Below are 25,761 nucleotides of genomic sequence, written 5' to 3'. Positions count from 1 at the left end.
GTTTGTGAGTTCGAGCCCTGCTTTGGGTGAGTGCTTTTTCTGCCTCTCCTTCTCTGCCTCTCATGGGGTTCTCTTTCTGCCCCCTCTCACTTGCACCCTCTCTCAAAAAAAAAAAAAAATGGACTAGTGGATTCAGCAACATGTAGGTCATTGGTAACTTGACAATGCAGTTAGACTGAAAAACTTGGCTCGTGGCAGAAAATAATTCTGAATGCAGTAAATTCATTTTGAGGCCCATTTTGTCTGATAATTATCTATAAACAGTTTATGAACTCCATTGCTCCATTGGATATCTTTTCATGGGATCTAAAATGTGGTTTCTTTTTTTTTCTTAATATTTTATTTATTTCTGAGAGAGAGAGAGAGACAGTGTGAGCAGGGGAGGGTCAGAGAGAGAAGGAGCTACAGAATCGGAAGCAAGCTCCAGGCTCTGAGCTGGCTGTCAGCACAGAGCCCAATGTGGGGCTCGAACCATGGACCGTGAGATCATGACCTGAGCCAAAGTCGGATGCTTAACCGACTGAGCCACCCAGATGACCCTAAAATGTGGTTTCTGAACTCTAACATCCAGATAAATATAAAGGTTCATGACTTAGGTGAGTTGAGGCCAGGCACCGTAGTAAACTGGCGTGACATTAAGATGGCCCTTATCTTTTTTGCATTTCACTGAAGATAATCACTACTGAGGAATCTACCATCAGGAAAAAGGGCAAAATTTGGCTCTTTAGACCTACTTGAGACCTCCCTTTCATCTCAATTAATCATCTCACCAAATCTCTTTCTTTAGTTCAAAAACCTGCCAATTTAAAACAATACAGACCAAGGCATTTTACACCACAGCACCTGAATAAACAAAAACATTTTAGGTCTCAGTGATTTTTTTGGTAATGTTCTCTTTCATTCCGTATGGAAGACACACAGTTCTGATTTCAGTTTCCTTTCTCAAAGAGGGTGCTTCACAGAGTCAAATTCCAATGTTTTCAGTGGCAGCAGCGGAGCGTCTTCCCCAACTTTACAGCTGGGGGGAGAATACTTGGCTACAGTCACAAGTTGGAACACAAGGAACCTTCGGTGATCACTCCAATCTTGGACTCTGGAGTCTAGTCTGTGCTCCTTGCCAGGTTGCATCTAATGGGTGCTATTCTATTATCAAACACTGTTTTTTAAAGTTTATTTATTTGAGACAAAGAACACAAGCGGGGGAGGGAGGGGGGAGAGAGGGAGAGGGAGAGGGAGAGGGAGAGGGAGAGAGAGAGAGAGAGAGAGAAAGAGAGAGAATCCCAAGCAGGCTCCTCCACATTGTTCTCACAGAGCCCAACTTGGGGCTCAATCCCACGTACCATGAGATCATGCACAAGATCACAAGCTGAGCTGAAATCAAGAGTCAGATGCTTAACCGACTGAGGCTTCCTGGACCCCAGTTTTTAATTTCGATGGAACACAATTTATCAATTTTTCTCTTTTTTCCTGCATTATGAGATAAAATTGATAATCTTTTTTTTTTCTTTAATAGATTGTGCTTTTGGTGCTGTGTCTAAGGACACATTTTTATGGTAACATTCAAAGCATTCAGCTGAAGTTCTGCTTTTCTTCTGACCCATCTTCTCCCATCAGCCTGGATTGTGGCTATTGTAAAGTTGACCCCCCACTTTTCCTAAACCCACCCCAAATCCAGCTTTCTTTCCAGTTGAGCAGACCCCCATGATACCCTACAGCTGCCAGTCCACAGAGGTCCCTCTGTTCCGGGTAGCATTTCTCCACCAAAATTTGCACTCCATCAAAATTTGCAATCTCACATTTGCTAATTAACTAAATTCGCCGCTATGACTTTACTCATTCTGAGATTAGGCTGCTGGGAATTTCAACCACCCAGGACACAATCTAGAAAGGTTAAAAAACAAACAAAAAGCAAGGACAACAGCTTTTGAGTAAGAAAAAACAACTCATAAATAAGCTGATGAACTTTAGGTGAAAAATTCTCACCCAAGCTTGGATTCTGTTGATACATTTTTATACACTGTTAACAATCAGAATATTGTGGACCCTGTGGCACCGGAAGCCCCTAGCAGCTAACATTGGTGGAGTACCTGCCCTGTGCCAAGCACTGTGTTAAGTGCTTTACTCTACAATCCAGGGATGGAAGAGATTATTTCCAAGGCTACAGGCAGTAAGGAATGGAACCCACACGGGAGCCCTTGCTTTAAAACAATTCCATTTTCCAGCCTGGGAGTAAGGAGCTAGACTGGCAACACTTAAGAAATTCTGATTGCAAGAAAGTCAAGGGAACGGAAAAAAGCAAACACTAAAAACTACAAGTGCATAGAAGCCTGGGGAACCCTCAGTGCAGGAACAAAGGGCCTCTGGTAGCTCCTGAGGTCTGCGCTCCCATTATGGCACAACACAAGGGACTCAAGTTCCAAGTCTGACTTTATTTCTCCACGTCCTAAGAAGGATCACATTATGTTTGGTAACAGCTATTACAGGAATCTGGAAAGTAAAATACACATTCTGGAATAAATATTTAAGAAAAAAATAAAGGCGAAAACACCAGAAAACTTTCTCATCCTAAAAAGTTCAAGGATTCTGGAAAACCCCTTTTTTAAACAAAGGAGGTGTCAATCCACTGCTCACATTTGCATAGCAATTTCTCTCTTTTCACAGCCTTTCATATTCACCTATTTTAATTCTTTCAGCACTCCGGGAAGGAAGTGGATTGGGGGCCAGGGGTAGGGCGGAGAACAGCAATAATAACTGACTGTTAAAGGAGAAACTGAGGCCCCAAGTTATCAACTGCTTCCCCCAAAGTCTAGATAGAAACTCTAGGTCTCACCAGCCAGTGCTGCCTCGGACACCTTCCAAATGATTAGTTAGTTCCTCACTTATTTCATGTATCACAGAACGTCTGAGGAACACAACTCTGGATTAGAAATTGTCTCCTTCAATCCAGGCGGGCTTCCTGGAGGAAGCCGACTGGCGAGACTCAGGGCCCTGCGATGCCACCTGCGGCGGCCTCCGTCGCGACAGTCGCGCGTCACTTGCCTGGGGCCAGCTGGGGAGCGCCCCGGGGACCCCCCATCCGCGGCCCGCTGCAGGCCCTGCGTCACGTGATGAGCCAGACCCCGGGTCACGTGCCGGGGCGGGGGGGAATCGGGGCGGCGGACGTTGGGGCTCCCCGCCGGGCGCGGGAGAAAAGCGCCTAGCCGTGCGGGTCCTGGGGGCTGGAGCGGCGGAGGGGGCGGGGGCGGCGGCGGCGGCGGCGGCGGAGGGGGCGGCCCCGCGGCCCCGCGTCCGCATCACGTGGTGCGAGGCGGGCAGCCATCTTGCTACAAACACAAACAGAGAGGAGCGGCCGCCGCGGGAGCGCCAGCGCCCCCTCCCCCGCCGCCGCCGTCGCCGCCGCCCCCTGGCCCGCCGCGCGCCTTCAACGCCCCGGGACCGGAGCCTCGCGCCGCCCGCCCGCCGCGGTAAGCGCTCGGCGGCTCCGCGGACCCCGGCCCGCCGCCGGGCCCGGGGCAGGCCCGCCCCCGACGCCGAGGCGGCCGCGCCGAGCCTGCGAGAGCCCGAGCCAGAGCGCGGGCCGCCGGCACGGACCCTCCCGCGCCTGTGCCCAGGCCGCCGCCGCCGCAGCCGCCGGGTGCGTCCGCCCTCCCGCCGCCCCCTCCCCGGCGCGGCCCCGGGGGAGGCTGGGCCCCTCCCGGGGGGCGGCCGCCCTCGTCCCTCGCACCTGGCGCCCCCTCCCTGAAGGGCACGCTGTCCTCCCGGGCGGCCCGCCTCCTTCCCACCCCCGCGCTCCTAACGGTCGCCCTCGGGCCCCTCGGCAGCCCTGCCCGGCCCCCTCTCGTCCATCCGCATCCTCCGCCGGGCCCGCCCGGGTCCCCCGACCCTAACGCCCGGCGCTCCCCGGAGACTTCCTCAAGCGTGCCCCCGGGCTCTTATCAGAATTAGCTGGGCCCTGCGGGTCCGAAAGTCCAGGCGTTCCGTGACTTTGGCCAACGTGGAAACCTTTCCCCTTAACCAAAGCACCTTCACTGGGTCTTCACCTAAATTTCCTTTCAACGAGCGACATTAGTGCTTGGTCATTGGGGTCTCCGTGCTCTCTGTTGCCTGGCCGTTTTTAAGACCTTAGCTTTTCCTATCTCCAGGCCAGGCTCTTCCCAGCCCAGCGCCTCTGATGCAGCAGCTCGCTGGCCTCGGCCCCTCACACTTTGCCTCCCACCCCCCACCCCCCTTTTGAGTTAACTTGAAAGAAACCCTCATCTTGCATTTCTTACCCAGCCTTACTCGAATTCCCAGTAGGCTTCCAGGTCTGGTCCTTCATAGGGCCCCTGCCCTGGGAGATGCTAAGTCAATTGTTGTTGGCTCGGTTCTTTCCTCCACCCGCCCCAGTCTCATTGCCCTCTTATTGCTGCTTACCCAAACATCTCTCCGCTTCTCCTCTGAGCTGCCAGTTGCACCTTAGCCCTGCACGCCCGCCCCCCCCCCTCGGTCCTCTGCATCTGAAGCCCCTTGGGTGCCAACAGGCTGGTCCCCTTTCCAGGTCCTGCATCTGTACTGTTCCCTGTGTGTATCAGGCCACCCACCTTCCCCCAGCTCCAGTTTTAGTTTCTAGTTGTTGGTTAGTATGTAATTGGGAAGAGTTGAGATAGATCTGGATTTTGTGTTGCTGCCCTGGCCTGGGGACCCAGGGTCTCAGGGGACTTATGTGGTGTTTACAGGTCTAAGACCTCTGGCCTGGCTTTTTTAGTCAGGGGACAGGTTAGTATTGTTGTGATTTGATAAATTAAAGTATTCTAGTTTGTCCTTGTCTGTGGTTGGTGTCTGGGATAGAAAAAGTAGCCCCACTTTAGAACAGAGCAAGGGTGAAGAAGCTGCTATGCGATGATTTATAAAATTCTAAAGGGGAATTTAAAATGGATTAAAACTCACAAAGTATTCAGGGTGGTTCCTGCTGCTTGTGCATCCCTTCTCAGGTCTTGAATAGACTGGGGACATGGGGTCCCCTGTGGAGCCAGCTGCACCCTTCCTTCCTTGTTTTCCCTGGCTAGGTCCCAAGACTGGGCAAGTGGGCAGAAGGGATCAAATGAGGTAAAGTGTGAAAGCGCTTTGAAAACTTAACTGGTAAACTTGCCAAGGGGTGTTCGTTATTTGTCATGATGGCTCAAGAGAGAGCTGGGATCGCCAACCAGGTGGGGGAAAGGGCTTGCACCTCTTTCTGGCCTTCAGAGTTACCCTACCATGCCTGGAGGATCTTTGCATCTTGTAAAAGGGCGGAGTCACCTCCCAACAGGCTTGGGACTGGGAGGTTGCTGGTTGCTCAGATGTTGGGGAGTTTGGGACTCCGCTTCTGTTAATAGTGGTACATTTCTGTGCCAAGGCACATTGCTTTGGAATCGGCCTAATTTTAGGGGTGATGGAATGAGGAAATGTTGTTAACTTAGCATGTATTAGGATTGTCTATTCTTCGGATCCTTTTCTTCTTAGAGTACTGAACCCCAGAGAACAGGCTTCCCTCCTGTTCTGCAAGCCTGTTGTGAGCACCGTGGACCAGTGTGTCCTTTCCCCTCAACTCCAGTAGGGGGCAGTCTTTTAATGGCGATAAATCCAAAGCTAGGTGGAAGCCGATATACTATGGCCTGAGAAAGAAGATGGGGCTGAGGGACGGAGAGAGCCAGGCCAGGAGATGAGGCAGGCAAATGGTGAAGGTAGGGCTGGCAGGTAACCGGGATAGAGCCTTTGAGGAGACCCTTAGATCAAGAAGCCAGGAAAGGGTGCTTTCCCCAGTCCTGCTCTTTGCTTCAGTGGAAAAGGATCCAAACAGGTGGCTTTGAGAGTTTGTGAGAGAGAAACTTCGCATAATTTTAAAATCTCTTCTTGAGGCTTTCCCTCCTGGCAGGGTTTCAGATTTCTCTCAAGGGACAGTATAATTAGGAAACGATTTCCCTGCTTGCTCTTAGGGGAGACTGAACTGGAATAAATTTGGTTTCTCCTGTCTTCTGTTCTTCCTCATAAACACAAAGCAGGCTTTATCTGCGCTTGTGATGCGGAGGGGACATCCTCCGCCCCGGCACTGTCACTGCATTGGGCCTGCTAACTCATTGTTGTGGGGGGCTCTCGTGCGCATTGTCGGAGGCCAGTACCCCGTTCAAGTCACGCCAACCAAAACGATGTCCAGATACTGCCACGTGTGCTCTGGGGCACAGGCGCCCCCAGTTAAGAACCACTGGGTTGGTTGGAGAAAACGTGGAGCAGAAGCACACCTGTGATGGGGGGGGACCCACCAGGGTGGCTCCTGTGCCGCTTTGTGGTGCTTTCTTTAGTCTGAAGGATGGCCCAGCAGCCACCAGCTGCTGGACCAGGTCCCCCTGTGGCTGGGCCAGCTTGGAGACGTGACTTTTTTCTCCAGCTGCTCCTCTGCTTCCTCTGCCCTGACTGCCTCTCCCTTGCATCTGCAGTTTCCCCGCTTCTCACACTTCTCACACCGGGAGCCACTTTTCCTCAGTTTGCCCCTTACGACCAGGACAGAAGGACGAAGGCCAGAAGTGGAGAGCATCGAAGAGAGCTGCCTTTGCCACTCCCTGGAAGGGAGGGAGGGTGAGTTGTCCCCTCTTCCCACAGCGGCCTTCCATGAGGATGGGGCTCTTCTGGAATGAATTGCGGTAGACTCAGAACATCCTCTCCTGAGGTTTGTTTGAAGGAATGTGGGGTGTTTTCTTTGGAGTGAGGAAGACTTCGGTATGTAATAGTTATTCCCAAATGTCTTTTTTGGGGGGGAAGGGGCGGGGGTAAAACATGTCTTTTAACCATTTTTGAGACTGTGGTTCTGCGAGGTTAAGTACGTTCACGTTGTTGTGCAACTGTCCCACTGTCTGTCTCCAGAACTGTTTCATTGGCCCCATTTTGGCTGAAACTTCTTACCCATTAAACACTTCCTAGGTCTCCCCCCATCATTCTTTGTGTGTCTAAATTTGGATCCTCTAGGAATTTCATACAAGAGGAATCCTACAGTGTTTGTTCTTTTGTGACTGGGCTGTTCCATGTAGCATAATGGCTTTAAGGTTGATTGACTGGGCAGATTTGGTAAGGGCTGTGGAGTGGAACGAAGGAATCTTACTCTGTTGTCCTGGGAGGCCTGCATGAATCCAGTGAAAAAAAGGGCTTTTCAAATGTATGTATGTATGTATGTATGTTATGTATTTATTTATTTATTTATTTTACACTTACTTATTTTTGAGAGACAGAGTACGAGTGGAGGAGAGGCAGAGAGTGGAGGAGACACAGAATCTGAAGCAGGCTCCAGGCTCTGAGCAGACATTCAGCACAGAGCCTGATGGGGGCTCGAACTCACAAACTGTGAGATCATGACCTGAGCCGAAGTCGGATGCTTAACCGACTGATCCACCCAGTTGCCCCGTATTTATTTATTTTTGAGAGAGACAGAGCGTGAGGGGGAAGGGGTAGAGAGAGAGGGAGACACAGAATCTGAAATAGGCTCCAGGCTCTGAGCTGTCAGCACAGAGCCCGATGCAGGCCTCTAACCCATGAACCATGAGGCCATGACCTGAGCCGAAGTCGAACGTGTTTCATCGACTGAGCCACCCAGGCACCTCAAAGAAGAGCTTTTCAACAGATGTGTCTCCTGATGGCCGTGTGTGCTATGTTGTGCTCCATCATCAGGAATGGCCAATTGGAGCTGGTGTGGAAGAGATGGCCATGGCCAGGGGTGGTCCACCCTGTTCTAGATGATCTCCAAAGCTGGCTTTCCTCCTGGGATACCGGGATGTTGGGAGTGGGTCCTGCTTCTGTCATGGTGTTTCACTTCGTCTTCCTGTCTGCAGCTGTGAGCACTACTCCCCCTTGGCCCCTCTGGGAGAAACCCTTCCTCCTTTCTTCCCAGAGTTGTGGAGTCTTGGACTTGATGGAAACTGTGGAGGTGCTCCGGTCCAGCCTCCTCCCCAGCCAGTGAGGGAAGCCCTTGTGCAGCTCCCTGAGACCTCGCCCACCTGTCCTCGCTCGGAGCCACCAGGGATGCACTGCCCCCTGAGAGCCTCCTCTGCTGTTCCTTAGGGGGACAAGTCCCTGCCACTGCTTCTGTCAACCTCATTTCTACTTTATGGTGAGGGTTTTTCTTCCCAGTTCATAGTATGATGATGTTCTCTTTTTGGTTCTTAGTAGTTGTGATTGGGTTCTTCCCGATCCTGGAAAAGTGTTGATTCCTGTTGGGTAAACCAGGCAGAGGGGGCACTGGCTGGACTCGCCTGCCTGTAGCCTTCCGTGTGCCCTGTCTTGGCCCTGGAGTACAGCCTCCTCACTGCTGCTCCCATCCCACTGGCTCTCCCCGCAAACGGAATCCCTGGATTCTAGCCGCCAAACAGGCAGCCCTCAGATATTTCAGGAGGGAGGTAACTTTGCTCCCAGGTTTCATTTGTAATTCTTCCCATAACTGATGTTTTTTTGTCTCTAGGATATTTGTGGTTCTGATGGGTTTTGTTTATTTGTTTCCTTGCTTGCTCATGTTTTGCCTTTGTTCTCCGTGTCCCCCTGGACCTCACCCAGCCCCTTCCCAAATATCACGCCACACTGCGAGGCGCTTAGGCCTGGAGAGCTGCCTGGCATGGCTCCCACACTGCCAGCACCTCTGTAAGCGCTGCTCAGCAGATTAACTGCTCTTGCGGCCTATTGGGGACAGAGAGGAGGAGCAGGAGCAGGGGCTGTGACCCCCTGCATTGGAAAACCAGAAGCCTCCAGCAGCTGTGAATCTTCCCATGTTGCAGCACAGAGGAGGGCCAGAGGTGAGGAGGCTCATCCGGCCCATTAGTTTAACCCTAGCTTTATTTTCTTGCGTCTCGGTAAGGATCTTTCCCGGATGTGAAACTCCCTTCCTGGGCACCACTGCAGTCAAATCAGTGTCCTGTAGTTTGGAGACCTTGGTTCATTCCAGCAAAGACCCCTGCCTGAGGAGAGCCCCGTCCCAGCCCTACCTGCTTCCTGGGGCAAGGCTGCCTCGTAAGTCTGGGGTAGAGGGAGGTACCCCCTGCTGAAGCTAGAAGGGGCTCCAGCTGCTCTGTTTCCTCTCTTTCCAGGTCTTCCCCCGTCGTGACAGTCCACTTAACTCATGGTGTGAGTGGCACGTGGCTGGCTTAGGTGAGTCCTGTCAGAGTTCATTAGGCGGAATTCTATTCCTTACTCTCTGAGGGTTCTCCAGGTGTGTGGTGTGTTGTCTTCAAGGCCTATTGTCCGTGTGCCTCCACAGGTGTTTGGAGAGTGAACCCCGGGTCCCCCCCTCGTCCCTTCAGCCCCTCGGACCTTGAGGACACGCCCAGCTCCACAATGGCAGCAGAGACCCTCAATTTTGGGCCTGAGTGGTGAGTCAGACATTCTTTGGACGGTGCAGAGAAACCAGGAAGAATAGGACTGCTCAGACTCCTGTTTCTGTCCTTTCCTGTGTCCGTTTTCTAGGCTGAGGGCCCTTTCCAGTGGTGGCAGTGTGGCCTCTCCACCCCCATCCCCCGCCATGCCCAAATACAAGCTGGCTGACTATCGCTATGGGCGAGAAGAGATGCTGGCTCTCTACGTCAAGGAGAACAAGGTGGGGCTAGGCGAGAGTGTGGAGTGTGTGGCCCGGTTGCCCATTTGGTCTCAGCCAATGGAGAGGGTCCAGGAGCACGTGGGACCTTAGCTCTCCTCCCCTGATTGACAGGTACCTGATGAGTTGCAGGACAAGGAGTTTGCCGCGGTGCTACAGGAGGAGCCACTGCAGCCCCTGGCGCTTGAGCCTCTGACTGAGGAGGAGCAGGTGGGGCTGGGCCGGAGCCTTGCAGGGCAGGGCGCTGGGTCTCCAGCTTGGAAAGAGGGGCCGAAGCTGGAAAGACAAGTGGTGGAGGTTGTGGTTCTGGGCAGGGTGCAGGGGGGTGGTGGGTGCCTGGGTCCTCACTCCCACCCCTGGCTCCCTCCTCAGAGAAACTTCTCCCTGTCAGTGAACAGTGTGGCTGTGCTGAGGCTGATGGGGAAAGGGGCTGGCCCCCCCCTAGGTGGCGCCTCCCGCGGCAGGGGCAGCACTCGGAGCCGAGGTAGAGGGGGTGACCATGTGTTCTGGGGGCGGGCTGAGGTGGGGCCCGTGGTTTTGAGGGTGCAGAGAGACCATCGGGCAGGTTTCCCATGTGCATCTTCTACTTTCTCCAGGCCGAGGCCGTGGTGACAGTTGCTTTTACCAAAGAAGCATCGAAGAAGGCGAAGGGGCCTTTGGCCGAAACCCCCGGGAGATCCAGCGTAGCCAGAGTTGGGATGACAGGTGCCGGCAGCATAGTGGCATAGCAGAGAAGCCCTGCGGCTCGGTTCTGATGTCCTGTGGGGGGGGGCTCCGGACTTTGTTGTTAGAGAGCAGCAGGGGAGCCACTGAATAAGCCTTGGTCAGAGATCTTCCTCTTTGCCCCCTGACTCCCTGCGGCCTTCTCCTCTTTGGAGTCTCAAGTCTTGTTTGTCTTGTGACCTCCTGGCCCATGTGTCCTCTTGGGCTCCCTCCCAAGACTGACTTTTCGTCAGCCCCACCTCACCCCCACCCGCAAGTCCTCCCTCTCCCCACCCTTTTCGGGCCAGAAGGGACAAGTTGTGCGGAGATGCTGCAGGTCAGGGAGGGGAAGCTGTCCTGCTTTGACCAACACCTTTTCTCCTGCAGAGGCGAGAGAAGGTTTGAGAAGTCGGCCAGGAGGGATGGAGGTATGGAGAGTGGCAAGGGCGGTGGCCTGGTCCTGAAGGTCCTTGAGAGGTGGGGGGAGGACTGAAATGGGTGATCCCGTTGGGGGGACGTGTTTCCTGAGGGTGGTGGTGGGAGCAGGAGGGCCTGGAGCTGGGCTGCTGCTTTATTGCAAGGTTTGTAGTAAGAGTCTTCCAGGGTCCGTGGCTGCCCTTCCGCTGACTGGCTGACTGTGTCTTCCCCCACCCCCAAGCACGATCCGGGTTTGAGGAGGGAGGGGCTGGCCCGAGGAAGGAACATGCCCGCTCAGATAGCGAGAACTGGCGTTCTCTCCGAGAGGAGCAAGAGGAAGAAGAGGAGGGCAGTTGGAGACTTGGGGCAGGACCCCGGCGAGATGGCGACCGCTGGCGCTCAGCCAGCCCTGGTGAGGTTGGGGCCGGATGGGTGTTGTGGGGGGCAGTGGTGGCAAGAACTTCCTGTGGGTGTGTTCCCATGGCTGGGTGGAGGGAACAGAAAGTTTTCTGGAGGGGAGTGGGTGGGAGGGCAGTCTTGGAGATGCTGGTTGTTCCTGGTGGGGGGGTGGGAGACTTCCCAGTGGGCAGCAGAAGACTGAAGGCCGGCTTGCCCAGGATACTGATTCTCTTTCTCTTGATTTTTCCTGCCCAGATAGCGGACCCCGCTCTGCTGGCTGGCGGGAACACGGGGAGCGGCGTCGCAAGTTTGAGTTTGATTTGCGAGGGGATCGAGGAGGGTGTGGTGAAGAGGAGGGGCGGGGTGGGGGAGGCTCCTCTCACCTCCGGAGGGGCCGAGGGCCTGACGGCTTTGAGGAGGACAAGGATGGGCTCCCAGAATGGTGCCTGGACGACGAAGATGAGGAGATGGGCACCTTTGATGCCTCTGGGGCTTTTTTGCCTCTCAAGGTATCCATGAAGAGGCGAGGGGAAGGTCTGTGCTGGTGGGTGGTAAGACCTACCCCAGCCGGGGGCATTTCCCACTCAGCCTCTAACCCTTGTCCCCACCGTGTCTCTGTGCAGAAGGGCCCCAAGGAGCCTATTCCTGAGGAGCAGGAGCTTGACTTTCAGGGCCTGGAGGAAGAGGAGGAAGAGCCTTCCGAAGTTCTGGATGAGGCGGGCCCTGAGGCGGGTGAGCCTGCAGGGCAGGGCAGGGCAGGGTGGGAAGGACGTGGAGCACCTGGAGCCTGGCTGGGCAGGCAGAGGGCCCTCACCAAGCTGGACAGCAGCTGTCCACCCACCTTCAGGAGAAGGTGGCTTGCGAGAAGAGCAGGTGTTGTCAGGTGGGAGGAGCGCAGCAGGGCTGTCTGAAAGGCAGGGTGCCCGATGAAACCCCGACATAATCAAGATGACCCTTGAAAATTCCTTGAACGATCTAAGGAATGGGGTGCTGAGCGTGTGGTGTTGTGTATACAGCCCTAGGTGGTGACCCGGACACAAGCGCCATGTGTCTGATGTTACAAAGTGGGGTTTGTAGTGCTGATTGGCTGGGTGTTAGCAAGGTTGACCAAAGCTAGGTGGGTGGATTCAATGTCTATGTTCTGACCACGGAGGATTTTTGCCAAATCATTTTTAAGGCCTTCTAGTTGGTTGGTTTGAATTTTAATAATTGCCCTTCTCTTTTCAGGAGGGAAGGAGCTGGCCCCACTGCCTCCGCAGGAGGAGAACTCCAACTCCCCACCCCCATTGCCTGCCTTGGGCCCGCTCTGGGGACCTAACGGGGAAGGTGACGATGCTACAGAGAAAGACCTGCCGGCGACTGAAGGTAGCCCGGGATGGATGGGACGCTCCCATTCCTTGTAGGGGGCGGGAGGGCTAGAATCAGAGTCCTTTCCTCTGGAATGAGGGTGGATTGGGGGGTGGGGGGTGTCTCTTTCCTTTTTCTGGATTTTCTATTGCACTTTCTCTTTTTACTCCTAGATGATATGAGGGGGATGCAGCTGAGTCCCGGGGTGGGCTCACCCCCTGGCCCACCTGGAGATCTGGAGGATGATGAAGGCCTAAAGCACCTGCAGCAGGTGTGAGGAAAGCCTAAAAAGGTTCTAGGGATCCTCCCCTACAGAGGACCATTGTTCCATCTGTCCATGCCCAGTGCCTACCTTTCCCTGTCTGTCTCTGCCTCGTGATCTGACACCCTGACCTGAGCCCCAGCCTCATCCTCATCCTGATGTTGCCCTGGGTGGGCAGTTGAGCTTTCCCTCTCTTCCTGGTCTCCCAGGAGGCAGAGAAGCTGGTGGCCTCCTTACAGGACAGCTCCCTGGAGGAGGAGCAGTTTACGGCCGCCATCCAGGCCCAGGGTCTGCGCCACTCAGCAGCTGCCACTGCCCTCCCTCTCAGCCACGGTGCGGCCCGGAAGTGGTTCTACAAGGACCCGCAGGGGGAGATCCAAGGTGCTCGTGGGCAGCGGGAGCCATGCAGTGGAGGGCATGGGAGCAGGGGGATGACCTTGTTCTCGTTCAGGGTTTCTAGGGCACAGCTTTCTGACCGAAGTCCCTTTTCCCTTGGTCCAGGCCCCTTCACAACCCAGGAAATGGCGGAGTGGTTCCAGGCGGGCTATTTCTCCATGGCACTGCTTGTGAAGCGCGGCTGTGATGAGGGCTTCCAGCCCCTTGGTGAGGTGATCAAGATGTGGGGTCGTGTGCCCTTTGCCCCGGGACCCTCACCACCCCCACTGCTGGTGAGCATGTCCACCTGGAAGGGAACCGAGTGGGGAAGGGGGAGGTGGATGGATGGCGGTTGGCGGTGCGGGACAGGACGAGGTCAGAGCCACAGAAGCGCTCTGGCCCTCACTCAGGGCAACATGGACCAGGAGCGGCTAAAGAAGCAACAGGAGCTGGCCGCGGCGGCCTTGTACCAGCAGCTGCAGCACCAGCAGTTTCTGCAGCTGGTTGGCAGGTACGGGGGCCTCGAAGGCCTTGTGGGTCAGGCTGGGCGCTGGCTGTGTGGCCTCCCCACTCGACGCCTGTCTCTCTGTCTGCAGCCGGCAGCTCCCACAGTGTGCGCTCCGGGAAAAGGCCACTCTGGGGGACCTGACGCCGCCACAGCAGCAGCAGCTCACTGCATTCCTGCAGCAGCTCCAGGCTCTCAAACCACCCAGGTTCGGAGCTGGTCTGTGCAGCAGTGGGGGAGGTGGGAGGTGGGGTTGGGGGTGTGGGGGGCAGACTCAAGAGGGACTCCAGTCCTGAGAATCCTCGCTCTGCTCCCCAGAGGCGGGGACCAGAACCTGCTCCCGACCATGAACCGGTCCTTGTCGGTGCCGGATTCAGGTCCCCTCTGGGACATACATACCTCAGCCTCATCACAGTCAGGTGTGTGGCCAGCCTGTCCCCTGCCCCCCGTGTTCTGAACCCTGATGCCCCAGCCCCAATTCCCTAGTCCCTCAGTCTCTGCGGGCGCGGGGGGCTCTGTCTGCTCCCGCCCACATGTGCTCCGGCCCCACGGTGCCTGAGCTTCCTCCTGCAGCTGCTTTGTTCCCTGTAGGCGGTGAGGCCAGTCTTTGGGACATACCAATTAACTCTTCGACTCAGGGTCCAATTCTAGAACAACTCCAGCTGCAACACAAAGTGAGTAGACTCCATGGGGCTGGGGTCTTGGGGTGGCAAGGGCCAGACCGATGGAGGGAAGGCCAGGGGCCCCCACCTCTGGCATCTGAGCTGGTTTCCTGCGCCAGTTCCAAGAGCGCAGAGAAGTGGAGCTCAGGGCGAAGCGGGAGGAGGAGGAACGCAAGCGGCGGGAGGAGAAGCGCCGGCAGCAGCAGCAGGAGGAGCAGAAGCGGCGGCAGGAAGAAGAAGAGCTGTTTCGGCGAAAGCAGGTGCGTGCCCAGCTGGGCCTCCCTGCCCGGCCAGGGCCAGGCCGCACCCTCTCACCGTGTCTCCCCACTCCAGGTGCGGCAGCAAGAGCTCCTGCTGAAGCTGCTGCAGCAGCAGCAGGCTGCAGCCGCCGTCCCGGCGTCCCCCGCGCCCAGCTCCCCGCCACCGCTGTGGGCTGGCCTGGCCAAGCAGGGGCTGTCCATGAAGACGCTGCTGGAGCTGCAGCTGGAGGGCGAGCGGCAGCTTCATAAGCAGCCCCCACCGCGGGAGCCATCGCGGGCCCAGGCCCCCAACCACCGTGTGGTGAGCAGGCAGGCCAGCCCTTCCCCTGCTGATCGGCTTGTCTTGAGTCCTCAGGAACCCCTTCCAATGAGTTCCCAGGGGCACCCCGGGGGTCGGGGGGAGGGATGGCTGAGACCTGACTGTCCAGCCAGAGACTAAGAGGCAGGTCTGAAGGGTCTCTGCTTCTGGGCAGCTCTCAACTGGCTGTGCTTTGCCACCTAAATGAACACCCCTCCCCGCCTGTTTTGAGTGTGCGTGTCTGGGTCACCCTGACTTCTGCCATCTGTAGCAGCTCGGGGGCCTGGGCGCTGCTCCTCTGAACCAGTGGGTGTCTGAGGCTGGGCCACTGTGGGGCGGGCCCGACAAGAGTGGGGGCAGCGGCGGTGGCCTGGGGCTCTGGGAGGACACCCTCAAGAGCAGCGGGAGCCTGGCCCGCAGCCTGGGCCTGAAGAACAGCCGGAGCAGCCCCTCTCTCAGGTGGGTGCTGGGGTCTGTTTGTGCTGCAGGGAGGGGTGGGGGGGGTGGTGTGTGTGTGTCCCCTCAGCTGATTTCCTGCCTCTGATTTGTCCCCATCCCACCCAGTGACTCGTACAGCCACCTGTCAGGCCGGCCTGTGCGCAAAAAGACGGAGGAGGAGGAGAAGCTGCTGAAGCTGCTCCAGGGCATCCCCAGGCCCCAGGACGGCTTCACCCAGTGGTGTGAGCAGATGCTGCACACATTGAGCACCACAGGCAGCCTGGACGGTATGGGCCACAGCTCCTCAGGTGGCTAGGCTGGCCTGGGGCTTCCTGACCTGCGTCAGGTGGGTCCTGACAGTCCTCCTCTCCTGCCCCTTAGTGCCCATGGCTGTAGCGATCCTCAAGGAGGTAGAATCCCCCTACGATGTCCACGATTATATCCGGTCCTGCTTGGGGGACACGCTGGAAGCCAAAGAATTTGCCAAACAGTTCCTGGAGCGGAGGGCCAAACAGAAAGCCAGTCAGCAGCGGCAGCAGGTGAGGCTCCACTGGCGTCAGGCAGGTGGGGTGAGGTCACCCCTCACTGTGCTGACCCAGCTTCTTTCTGTGAGCTTCACAGGAGGCTTGGCTGAGCGGTGGCTCCCTGCAGACAGCCTTTCAGACCAACCACAGCACCAAACTTGGCCCTGGGGAGGGCAGCAAGGCCAAGAGGCGGGCGTTGATGCTGCACTCGGATCCCAGCATCTTGGGTGAGTTTGGGGTTGTGGCCATGAAGGAGGCTCCTTGCTCAGTACGGGGCGGGGGACTGGGGAGAGCTCAAACCCAGCTTCTCCCCGGCTTCAGGGTACTCCCTGCACGGACCTTCTGGTGAGATCGAGAGCGTGGATGACTACTGACCAGCCCGTCCCACCAGCCCCTGGGCTGTAGGCCAGGGGCAGCATCAGCGGCTTGGACCCTTGGGTCCCCAGCCTGCAGGCTCCCCTTGGGAGCATAGGAGGAAGCAGGGGCAGGGTCCCCAGCACTTGTTACAAACCACACGATGCACCTTAACTCACCCACCACGAGGCACTTTACAGATTGGGGGGAAGGGTTTTTGTTTTTTTTGTTGTTGTTGTTGTTTTTTTAAAGCATTTTAAACAGCATTGAAGAAAACTGTTAGGAGAGACAAAAAAAATTGTTAAAAACTAGACTCTAAGCACCCCTTTCCCCTGTAGGGACAGTGAGGGTGACAGTGGAAGGTCCACAGAGGTCTTTTGGGTTGTTGTGTGTGTGTGTGTGTGTGTGTGTGTGTGTGTGTGTGTGTGTGTGGTTTTTTTTTTTTTTTTTTTAAAGAAAAAAGAAAATAGAAAAAAAGGTTAGGAGATTTAAAGAAAAAACACACTGTTATTTTGGGGCAGTGGGAACACAGGCCCCATGGACCTGTCCTGCCTGGCCCCCAAGGCTGCATTTACCCTCCCTGCCCTGCAAGCTGGGCCATTGGGGTAACTGGAAGCTGGGGTGCCAGCAGTTTGCACAGCGAGGCCCCCTCAGCCCCGCCGGCCGGACCCGCTGTGAACGGCTCCCTTTGTTGCTGTGACCGTGGCAGAGGTGTCCGGGGTGGGGGCCAAAGTAGCCCCTTGGCTTTGCTGCTTTAGGGGAAAGTTGCACAAATGGGCCGGGCCGCTTCAGCTCTCTAGGCTGCCATCCTGTGCTGGCTGACGGCGGGGAGAGGAGAGGGCCAGCCGGTGCCAACCTCATCTGGCTGCCAGGGTGGCAGAACTTTCGCTCTGGCCCTGGTGAGGGGCTTCCTCCACTGCTGCCATTTGTGGGGACGGCCTGGGTGTGAAGCTAAAAGCCTCAGCTCCCTGCCTTGCCACATGAATGTATTCTTTGGGCCACAAGCCCCTGCTGCGCCTTCTGCCTCAACCCTGTGCGAGGTGGGAATGGAGCAGTTTCTCCGGGAGCTGGAGAGAGAGGCACCACTTAATGACTGTTTTCTCCTGTGAAAGGGGCAAGAGGAGGGGCCTAGGAGGCCAAGGGAGTGGGCAGCATGGGGCCTCAGGTTGCAGTGTGGGGGCTGTCAGAAGGGAGTTCCCCGCCTGCAGCCAGCTGTGTGGGACGTGGACCACCCAGCCCTGCTCTGACCCCTCCATTGACCAAATGGGAGAGGGGTGTGTGGCCTCCCCCCTCCTTGCTCCCCTGATGCGTTTTTAATGTTGGGTAAGGTGCGGGGTCAAGTATAGAAGTGTCGTCTCTCCTGGGTCAGGGGTAGGCTGCCCTTCTGTTGCTCACCAACTTTTTATTCCCAATCACTTACTGGGTTTGTTTCCATTTGTGTGTGTGTTTGTTTTTTTTTTTCTTTTTTCTTTTTTTAAAGAATTTGTTGTATCTTTTGGGCTTCTCATCTGACTTCTCCCATCGACCTCATTGCTCAGAGTGCAGTATTAGGGCAGGATTCTGCCACTGCCTCCCCTCCATGAATGTATTTGTCCTTCCTGCCATGGGGAAATGGGGAGTGGCCCGTTTTCTTTCCCCATCCATCCCTAGAGAGACCACATTTTTTTTGTTTTTGGGTTTTTTTTGGGGGGGGGGGTTTGTTTTGCACCAAAGTGGCAACTGGGTCAGTGTTGGGGGATAAAGCTGGCCTCGGGGGTGGAGGGGCACCCTCCACCTGCTTCTCCCTGGTTTCAACAGTGTTAGCGTCCGTGAAAAGACAATATTCTCTCTAAAGCAATAAGGGGGTGATGGGCCAGGGGGAAATGTCTTGCTGCTGCTGGCCCCCCAGCTCCCCCCTTCCTCACGCCAGTATTTGGCGGCATTAGAGGTGTCGGGGGAGTACTGTTGTGACTGAATGTAACTGCCCCCACCCCTGCCGCAGCCAATGCAGGAGGGGGGTGACACTCTTCCCTGTTTCTTCCTTTCCCTCTCCCCCAGCTAAAGAGACTTTGAACTTAGGGGGCCCTTGAGCCTGGAGAGGCCTTAACCCTGTGAGGAAGTGTAGGGGGAGCCCTCTCCCACCCCCATCCCCTTCTGAGAGTGGTCAATGTTTACAAGCCCCTGAGCCCCCCAGCCCAGGGACTCCACCCCCATCGCTGTCCTTTCCTACCCGTCTTCCTGGGCCCCAGCTGCTCTCCCACCCTCCCTGGGTTGGGGTGGGTGCAGGGGCTGTTATGTATCCCCTTGTCTGCCTTGGACCCACAGTGTCCCCCACCTGCACCCTGTGTGACTCTCCTCTCCTTTTACCTGCCCCTGTAAATACTCCCCTTCCCCCAATAAAACTTGGTGTGTGTTCTCCCCTTCTGCTTCTGTGTCCTGTCTTGGGGAAAGGGGCATCATGATCAGCTGAGCTAGGAACTGAGCTGTGGGCTGGGGCAACTGTGGTCAGCCAGGCAGAGTCCCAGGGCTCTGTGTGTGTGGGAGCATCCACGGCCCTACTGGGCAGATGGTCCTCCTGCTTGATTTCTGCTTGGGCTGGAGAAGGAGTGGGAGTTTCTCTGGCCCCTACTTAAAAGGGACCATACCCCACCTCCCACTGGTCTGCCCTGGGGACAGATCTGCACTGAGAAAGACATGAGGGTAGAGACCAGGTACAGAGTTGGAATTGGTTCCTTTATGGAAAAACTGAAAATATAATAAAAATTAAAATAAAACCAGTTTTAAAAAAGCCAGCCCCTGGAGTTTCTACCTCCTGCCTCTGGCCCTCCAGAGGGATGAGGCCCCAACCCCAGGGCAGCAAAAGGATGAGGGCTTTCTGCCCCTCCTCTCCCCCCATTCTATCACCATCTTCATCTCCTCAGTGGGGACCCCCGGGAGGAACCAAACCTGGGTAGGGGAGCAGGGACCCAAGGCCCTGTGGCCCGGGGAGGGGGGGGGGGGGGGGGTGCCGAGGCAGCGCAGCCCTGCCCTAGGGTGACAAGTCCTTGCCGGTGTATGGGCAGGGCCCCTCCTGGCCTGGGCCCAGCAGGGTGGCAGCTATTAGTTCCAGATCTTGAGGAAGGAGTCCCAGGAGCCTGTGGCCACAGCCANAGGGGAGCAGGGACCCAAGGCCCTGTGGCCCGGGGGGGGGGGGGGGGGGGCTTGGTGTGCACCCAGCCCCAAAGCTCCCGGCCTGTAGTGTGGGCATGGGCAGGGCCCCTCCTGGCCTGGGCCCAGCAGGGTGGCAGCTATTAGTTCCAGATCTTGAGGAAGGAGTCCCAGGAGCCTGTGGCCACAGCCATGCCATCGTCAGTGACCCCGAGGCAGCTCACGCGGTTGTCGTGGCCAGCGAGGACACCTGTGTGGAAGGAACATCAGAACCCCACCGAGTTGGCAGCCCCAGCCCCAGCCTGTCCCCAGCGCACCTGCACGGTCCCCCTTCATGGCGTCCCAGATGTTGCAGTTGAAGTCGTCGTAGCCGGCGAGCAGCAGCCGGCCGCTGCGGGAGAAGGCAACAGAGGTGATGCCGCAGATGATGTTGTCGTGGGAGTACATGAGGAGCTCCTGGTCGGCCCGCAGGTCAAAGAGGCGGCACGTGGCATCATCGGAGCCCGTGGTGAAGGCGTAGCCATTGGGAAAGAACTGTAGGACAAGGGACCAGAGTGGGATGAGGGCATAACAAGGCCAGGAGCCTGGCAGAAACAGGCCGGCCCAGCTTGGTCCAGAACTTACAGCCACAGCATTGATGTCTGATTCATGGCCGATGAAGGTCTGTCGGCACATAGAATCCCGCACATCCCACAGCTTGATGGAGGCGTCACAGGCACCTGACACAAAGGTGCGGCCATCAGGGGCCAGCGACAGGGACATCACATCTCCACTGTGTCCAGCAAAACCCACCGTCTGCTGTCCTGTCTCAATGTCCCACAGGGCACTGGAGAGAGATGACAGGGAAAAGGAAGGGATCAGAGAGGGATCCCTGCCCCCCTTCCCCTCCACCAAGGGAGCCCAGCCCTGACAGAGGCTCCAAGAAAGGGGCACTGGCTGAACCACTGGGTCACAGAAAAAGGAGGCAGAATGTTCAGAAGGCCCTCACCCCCTCAGAGAGTGTACTACACGCTAAGCACTAAGGCAGGGCCCTCCCAGGCAGGAAGTATTGGTGAGCCCTAACTACCTAGCCCTGGTAGGGCCTCACCAGGTCGTGTCCCCAGAGCTGGTGATGATTTGGTTGTCATCCAGGAAGCGGCAGCACGATAGGTACCCTGGGGAAAGGGGCTGGTCAGCCGGGGCTCTAAGGGAGGGCAGCACAGCCCCTCCCCCCACAACAGCACCCGAGCCCTGCTAGGTCCCTCTCACCAGTGTGGCCAGGCAGCTCCCGGCTGACCCTGACGTTGCCCTCACGGGTCTTGAGACTGTAGATGGAGCAGATGTTGTCCAACCCCCCACAGGCCACAAAGTTCCCTGAGGGCGCATAGGCACAGGTCATGACCCAGGAGGAGCGCAGAGGGATGGCATGGACCTAGGGAGGAGGGACAGTGCCCAAGGTCAGAGCCAGCCAGGACCTGCACCCCAGGCCCCCCCAGCCTCAGGCACCACCTCTACCTTGTTGGTGGTATAGCTGTCCCAGATGATGAGCTTCCCATCCTGGGAGGCGCTGACCAGCAGCCTATTAAAAAGCAGCAGGGAAGAGGCAGAGGGGTCAGGGTAGGAATCTCCTTCCAGAGGCAGGACAGTTTTCCTCCTTCACCCATCTGGTGGGAGGTCCTGAGAGACTACTCCCAGCAGTGGCCCAGCAGTTCCTGTTCCTTCGGTCCTATTTCCCATCCCCTGGGACTGTCTGGGAGCCACAGTCTCCTCAAATATGCTCGGCAACATGAGCATCCTGTTCATCCCACCAGAACAGCAAGGTTGCAACCCTTGCCCCATTCTGCCTGCTATATTCAGCCCAGGGCAACACAAAAGCTCAGCACACAGCCCCAACCACATACATACATACACACACACACACACACACACACACACACACACACACACCACACACCTTGAATCTGTCCCCCAGTGCATGGCATAGATTTTTGCCAGGTGCCCGCGGAGGGTCCTCCGCGTCCTCATCTGGATTCTCCCCACTGGGTCCAGCCCAGCTGTGATCTGGAGATAGAATCAGAATGGGCTCAGGGAGGCTCACGTGGTGTGGCCTACCAAGCACTATGCCTCTAACCCCTGCTCCTTCCCTAAACCCCACTCAAGCCCTGGATTCATCTCACCTGGGTCAGTGTTGAATCCCCACATGCTTTTCGGGCATCCTGTAAGAGATGGATGGCAGAGCCATCAGAGACAGGAGAGGACGAGACAGGGAAAGAGGTGACAGGAGTGGAAAGAAGGAGCCAGCGAGATACTAGGGTAGAGACAGACAGACAGACAGACAGGAGTGGAAAGAAGGAGCCAGCGAGATACTAGGGTAGAGACAGACAGACAGACACACACACACACACACACACCTCCCTCCCCCCCCCCCCCCCCAGTACATGCAGGCCACCTGGCTCTGCCTGCTCAGCCTCCCCAGCCCAGCAGCCAGGCCCTCACCCGGATCTGGTTCCGGAGCTGCTCAGCCTCCTGTCTCAGTTGCTCCAGCTCACTCATGGCGCCGGGCCCGTGGGGCGGGGTTGGGGGCGGCTGGGGGCCGCGGGACGGGGGCTGGGGGAGACAGCTCCTCACCGCTGGCCCGAGGCCTGGGGGATGCAGGGCTGACGTCAGGCCCAAGGCCGCCGGGGAAGAAGGGGGAAAAAGGCGGGGTTGAAGCCTGGCCCGGAAGGGGTAAGCGCCTGTCGGAGGGGGGAGGGGACAGCAGCGGCGGCCGCGGTCCCCCCAGGCGGAATTGGGGTCTCTGGCACAGAAGGGATGCTGCCCAGGAAGAGCTGACTTCCCCAATCTTCCTCCCGCCCCCCGGAAGCGGAGCGGGAAATGCAAGAGGAAGCGCAGGGGAAACCCCTCCCTCGGACAGCAGCCCGGGCGGGACACCCGCGGCAGGAACTGAAGGGGGGGATGGGGGGCGGGGAGAGTCCCTTCGAAAACAGACCTGGCGTCCGCCCGGGCCCGCACAGACACCGCCCTCCTAGCACCTAATTTTTAAAGGGGAGGTGCCTCTTTAAATTCACCCCCACACGCCGCACACCCTCCACACACACCCCCAGCTTTGACTGGGGTGGGGGAGACCAGAGGGGGAAGCTGGGCTGTTCGTGGGGTTGCCTAGGCAACCGTCACCCGGACTGAGAGCACCTCATTGGTGAAGTGCCCCCACCCTAGCCCTGTTGCCAAGGCAACCGCATCCTCGGCAGAGACCTGTAGGGTGGGTGACCCCACCCCCGGCCCCATCGCCCCCGCCCGACCCAGCCTCCCTCCCCGACCCAGAACAGACCAAGGTGTCTGTTTACAGGATTTGGGAAAGCCGATTGGCGCTAATAGGTTCGGGACGGCTCACCCCGGATAATCCCCAGGCCGGCTGCGCCCCATTAGCCACCCCCGGCGGGCGGAGGCGAAGGTGGCGGGGAAAGCAACCCCTAATCGCTGCTCCCTCCAGCGCCAAGGCCGCCCGCCCCGGCGCGCCCGCAGAAAGCCCGTGGGAGCCGCTCTCGAGTAATTAGTGCTCCGAGGAGAGGTCCCCGGCCCCGAGGCGCAGAGCTGCTCTCTCCCAGGCGCCGGCTGGCGGGAGGGCTGGCGGCCCCAAGTGGCCCGGCCCCCTGCCCTCGGCACCCCAGGAGCCCAGCTCCCGGGCTCCGCGCCGGGGCCCCAGGGGCCTGGCTGGCTCCGCTCCAGGGCCCGGAGTCCTGCCACACTCCTTAGACACCTGTGTGATCTGGCCATGCACACTGCACTCTGCCAACCCAGGCGTCCCCCACCCAGCTCCCACTTCCCCCAGGCCCTGGGCGTTCCTCTTTCCCCCCTGACATTTCCCCTCTGTCAGTTCAGCTTTCTACGCTAGCGCCAGGGGATGCCCCTCCAAAAAAGCGGGGGGATGGGGTGGGCAGAGTCTCCCACTCCACTTCCCCAGATCAGGACAAAGCCCCTTCCTTCCAGCCGCCAGCAGCCTAGGCCGGGCGGCAACGCCAGAGTCCGGGGGCAGAAGGAAGCAGGCCAGGAGGAAGCCGCTGGGGGCGGGGGAGACGCTCCCAGCCCTCAGTCCCCATCACTCGCCGGGGGCCCCTCGGCGGCCCGCGGACTCTCGGCATACAGCAGCCGGGGCCCCAAGGAGAAATGGGGGTGCCACCGCCTCCGCGGGTCCGGCGGGGCGAAGGGGAGGGGACATGGGAGGGTCCCGGATCTGGCAGCTGGAAGCGCTGCGAAGCGCAGTGGGCCTGGCCCTTCGGCCCCCACGACCTCCATTTTGCCCAAAAGAAAGCTAGGCGTGGGGTAAGGGCGCCCAGGAGCTGAGCTTGAGGTTAGGGCTAGTAGAGGGAGCAGGGTGCCGAGGTCTCCCGTCTAGGGTAATGTGGCCAGAAAACACCGACAGAACCCAAGGGTTCTGAGGGTAGGGTGGAGGCGAAGGGAAGGGTGGCCTCGCGGCCTTGCCTGCCTCTCTTGAGGATTCTGGAGTTTTGCAAGGCGAAGGCCGCCAGGGGTGCAAAGAGGGCACGAGGGGGTGCCTAGGGGCAAACGAGAGGGTGGCGGTGGGGGGGAGGGGGCGGGACGGGGGCCTAGAGGAAGCCCGGAATTTGGCCCCCAAACTTCTCAGGGAGCAAGAGGAAGGAGGGGCTGCGAAGGGGTCTGGGGTCAGGCAAAATGCCTCGGACAGTGCAGGACACCCGTGCGTTACCGGGGACGAGGGTCCCCCCACCCAGTTCCCCTTCCGGGTTTGGGAGCGACGGAGCCAGAGGAAGGGAGGGGAGGTCTGGGGTGCTACGTCCACTCCCAAGAGGGCAGACCGGGGAGACAGAAGGAAGAGAGATTCCCCCACGGGAATTCGGGGCTGGGGGAGAGAAGGACTCCTTTTGTCAGCGGAGGTACCTGTGGCGGTGGGACTCTGCGAGGGGTCGCTAGAGCAGCACGGAAGGTCCTGTCTTCCTCCGCGGCGGAGGCGGCAGCGGCGGCGACGCGGATGGATTTCCTCAGTCACCCCAACTCAACCGTCCAGCGCTGCTCTCCCCAGAGCGGAGGGATCCCGCCCGCCAGTGACGCGGCCGCCGCCGCCGCGCCCAGGGCCCGGCTGGGCGAAACCAACTCCTTAGTGGGGGGAGGCCAGAAGGCAAAAGGCCACTTTAAGGGACAAGGACAGAGTCCGTCACAACAAACATACCACATCATATTATTTCGACGCAAAACAGACCAAAAGAATGCTTCGTTTTTCAAAAAGGAGCAGGATATCCCCCCTGGGACTGCCAGAGGTGGTACCGGCAGAGGGAGGGGGAAAACGCTCGCGGGTCACGTGACCCACCCTCCCGGATTGGGCGGCTCCAGACTGGGAAGGGTAGTTTGACGACCCAGTTCTGGGTTCGGCACGCCCCTGCTCAGTGAGACCACGCCCCTCCAAGGGCCGGGACAGAGCACCAGAGTTCCCGACCCGTGCTGGACGGGGCAGTTGGCATTGCGGTGGCAGAGGGACACTTCCGGAAGTCTTCGAAGAATGGTGCGGGACCCTGAACCTGGGAATGATGAGAAAACCCATGCTAAGGAAGTTCCCCAACGTTGCCCACCGGGCTTTTCTAGAACTCTACCGGGCTGCGTGACACTTTTTATAGTAATGGAAACAGATTCCTAGGGCTGCAGAGTTATGAACCAGGGCAGCTATAGCGACTTAACTACAACGATAAGCAACACTAACCTCTTGAGGAACGCTCCAGTGGACCATCCCTGTAAAGGAATGAGAATGAAAGTGTTGCCTGCTGCTGCCTGACCTGCAATTCACGTTGGATTGTTACCAGAGTCTGACGGATTGTGGACAGTCTTTGGAAGGTTTAAGTCAATGAATAGCCTTCACTGAGTCCTCATCCAATTGAAAAGTGACAGTGTCAAAACAAACACTTCTTAAAGGCATTACAAAAGGTTTTCAAAGCACAATATTTTTACAAAAATAAAAAAACGAAGTCACATTCTTAGTCATGCACAAATCCCATTTATGTCCCTTCACCAATTCAACGATATATTAGCAGTAGATGATAGGTGTTACTTAGGTAGTAGAATTTGGAAGGCACCTTACATATAATTGACTTCAATTTCCTCTCAGTCTACAGATGGACAAAGTGACTTCCCCAAAGTCACTTAGAAAACTGGTAGCCCAGGGGTCCCTGGGTGGCTCAGTCGGTTAAGCGTCTGACTTTGGCTCAGGTCATGATCTCACGGTTCGTGGGTTTAAGCCCGCCGTCAGGCTCTGTGCTGACAGCTAGCTTGGAGCCTGGAGCCTGCTTCAGATTCTGTGTCTCCCTCTCTCTCTGACCCTTCCCCTGCTCACGCTGAATAAATAAATAAAACTGAAAGGAAGGAAGGAAGGAAGGAAGGAAGGAAGGAAGGAAGGAAGGAAGGAAGGAAGAAAGAAAGAAAGAAAGAAAGAAAGAAAGAAAGAAAGAAAGAAAGAAAGAAGGAAAAGAAAGAAAGAAAGAGAAAACTGGTAACCCAGATGCACCTTG

The 25,761-nt window shown here is 57.3% G+C and overlaps 2 protein-coding genes across 5 annotated transcripts; one reads left to right on the top strand and one right to left on the bottom strand.

The window, feature by feature from the left end:
• The first annotated feature begins 8,848 nt into the window (after positions 1-8,848).
• On the top strand, positions 8,849-18,525 carry GIGYF1 (GRB10 interacting GYF protein 1). Of its 3 annotated transcripts, none has more exons than XM_039221873.1 (26): positions 8,849-9,003; positions 9,081-9,141; positions 9,251-9,362; positions 9,457-9,586; positions 9,698-9,793; positions 9,956-10,067; positions 10,180-10,288; positions 10,673-10,713; positions 10,944-11,114; positions 11,357-11,610; positions 11,725-11,833; positions 12,329-12,466; positions 12,622-12,719; positions 12,920-13,091; positions 13,212-13,378; positions 13,496-13,596; positions 13,682-13,798; positions 13,909-14,009; positions 14,182-14,264; positions 14,372-14,512; positions 14,586-14,813; positions 15,085-15,269; positions 15,375-15,535; positions 15,630-15,787; positions 15,870-15,999; positions 16,094-18,525. In XM_039221873.1, the coding sequence occupies exons 3-26, from the start codon at positions 9,328-9,330 to the stop codon at positions 16,144-16,146; spliced, it is 3,090 nt and encodes a 1,029-aa protein (XP_039077804.1). In that variant the 5' UTR covers positions 8,849-9,003; positions 9,081-9,141; positions 9,251-9,327; the 3' UTR covers positions 16,147-18,525. The 3 variants fall into 3 exon arrangements, with proteins under 3 accessions (XP_039077804.1, XP_039077802.1, XP_039077805.1); XM_039221871.1 differs by having other exon boundaries at positions 15,082-15,269; XM_039221874.1 differs by lacking the exons at positions 8,849-9,003; positions 9,081-9,141; positions 9,251-9,362; positions 9,457-9,586 and having other exon boundaries at positions 9,702-9,793; positions 9,975-10,067; positions 15,082-15,269.
• Positions 18,526-19,163: 638 nt separating this feature from the next.
• On the bottom strand, positions 19,164-24,312 carry GNB2 (G protein subunit beta 2). Of its 2 annotated transcripts, XM_039221917.1 has the most exons (11): positions 24,146-24,312; positions 21,728-21,873; positions 21,409-21,447; positions 21,186-21,292; positions 20,747-20,810; positions 20,501-20,663; positions 20,340-20,406; positions 19,877-20,078; positions 19,570-19,786; positions 19,431-19,502; positions 19,164-19,239 (listed from the first exon to the last, which is right to left on the bottom strand). In XM_039221917.1, exons 2-11 carry the CDS (start codon positions 21,782-21,784, stop codon positions 19,205-19,207), a joined length of 1,023 nt encoding a protein of 340 aa, XP_039077848.1. In that variant the 5' UTR covers positions 21,785-21,873; positions 24,146-24,312; the 3' UTR covers positions 19,164-19,204. The 2 variants fall into 2 exon arrangements, with proteins under 2 accessions (XP_039077848.1, XP_039077847.1); XM_039221916.1 differs by lacking the exon at positions 19,164-19,239 and having other exon boundaries at positions 19,262-19,502.
• Positions 24,313-25,761: the final 1,449 nt, after the last annotated feature.

This window comes from Hyaena hyaena, unplaced genomic scaffold, assembly GCF_003009895.1.
Source record: "Hyaena hyaena isolate Hyena2069 unplaced genomic scaffold, ASM300989v1 scaffold_1030, whole genome shotgun sequence".
NCBI lineage: Eukaryota > Metazoa > Chordata > Mammalia > Carnivora > Hyaenidae > Hyaena > Hyaena hyaena.
This window is presented reverse-complemented; position numbering and strand designations above follow the sequence as displayed.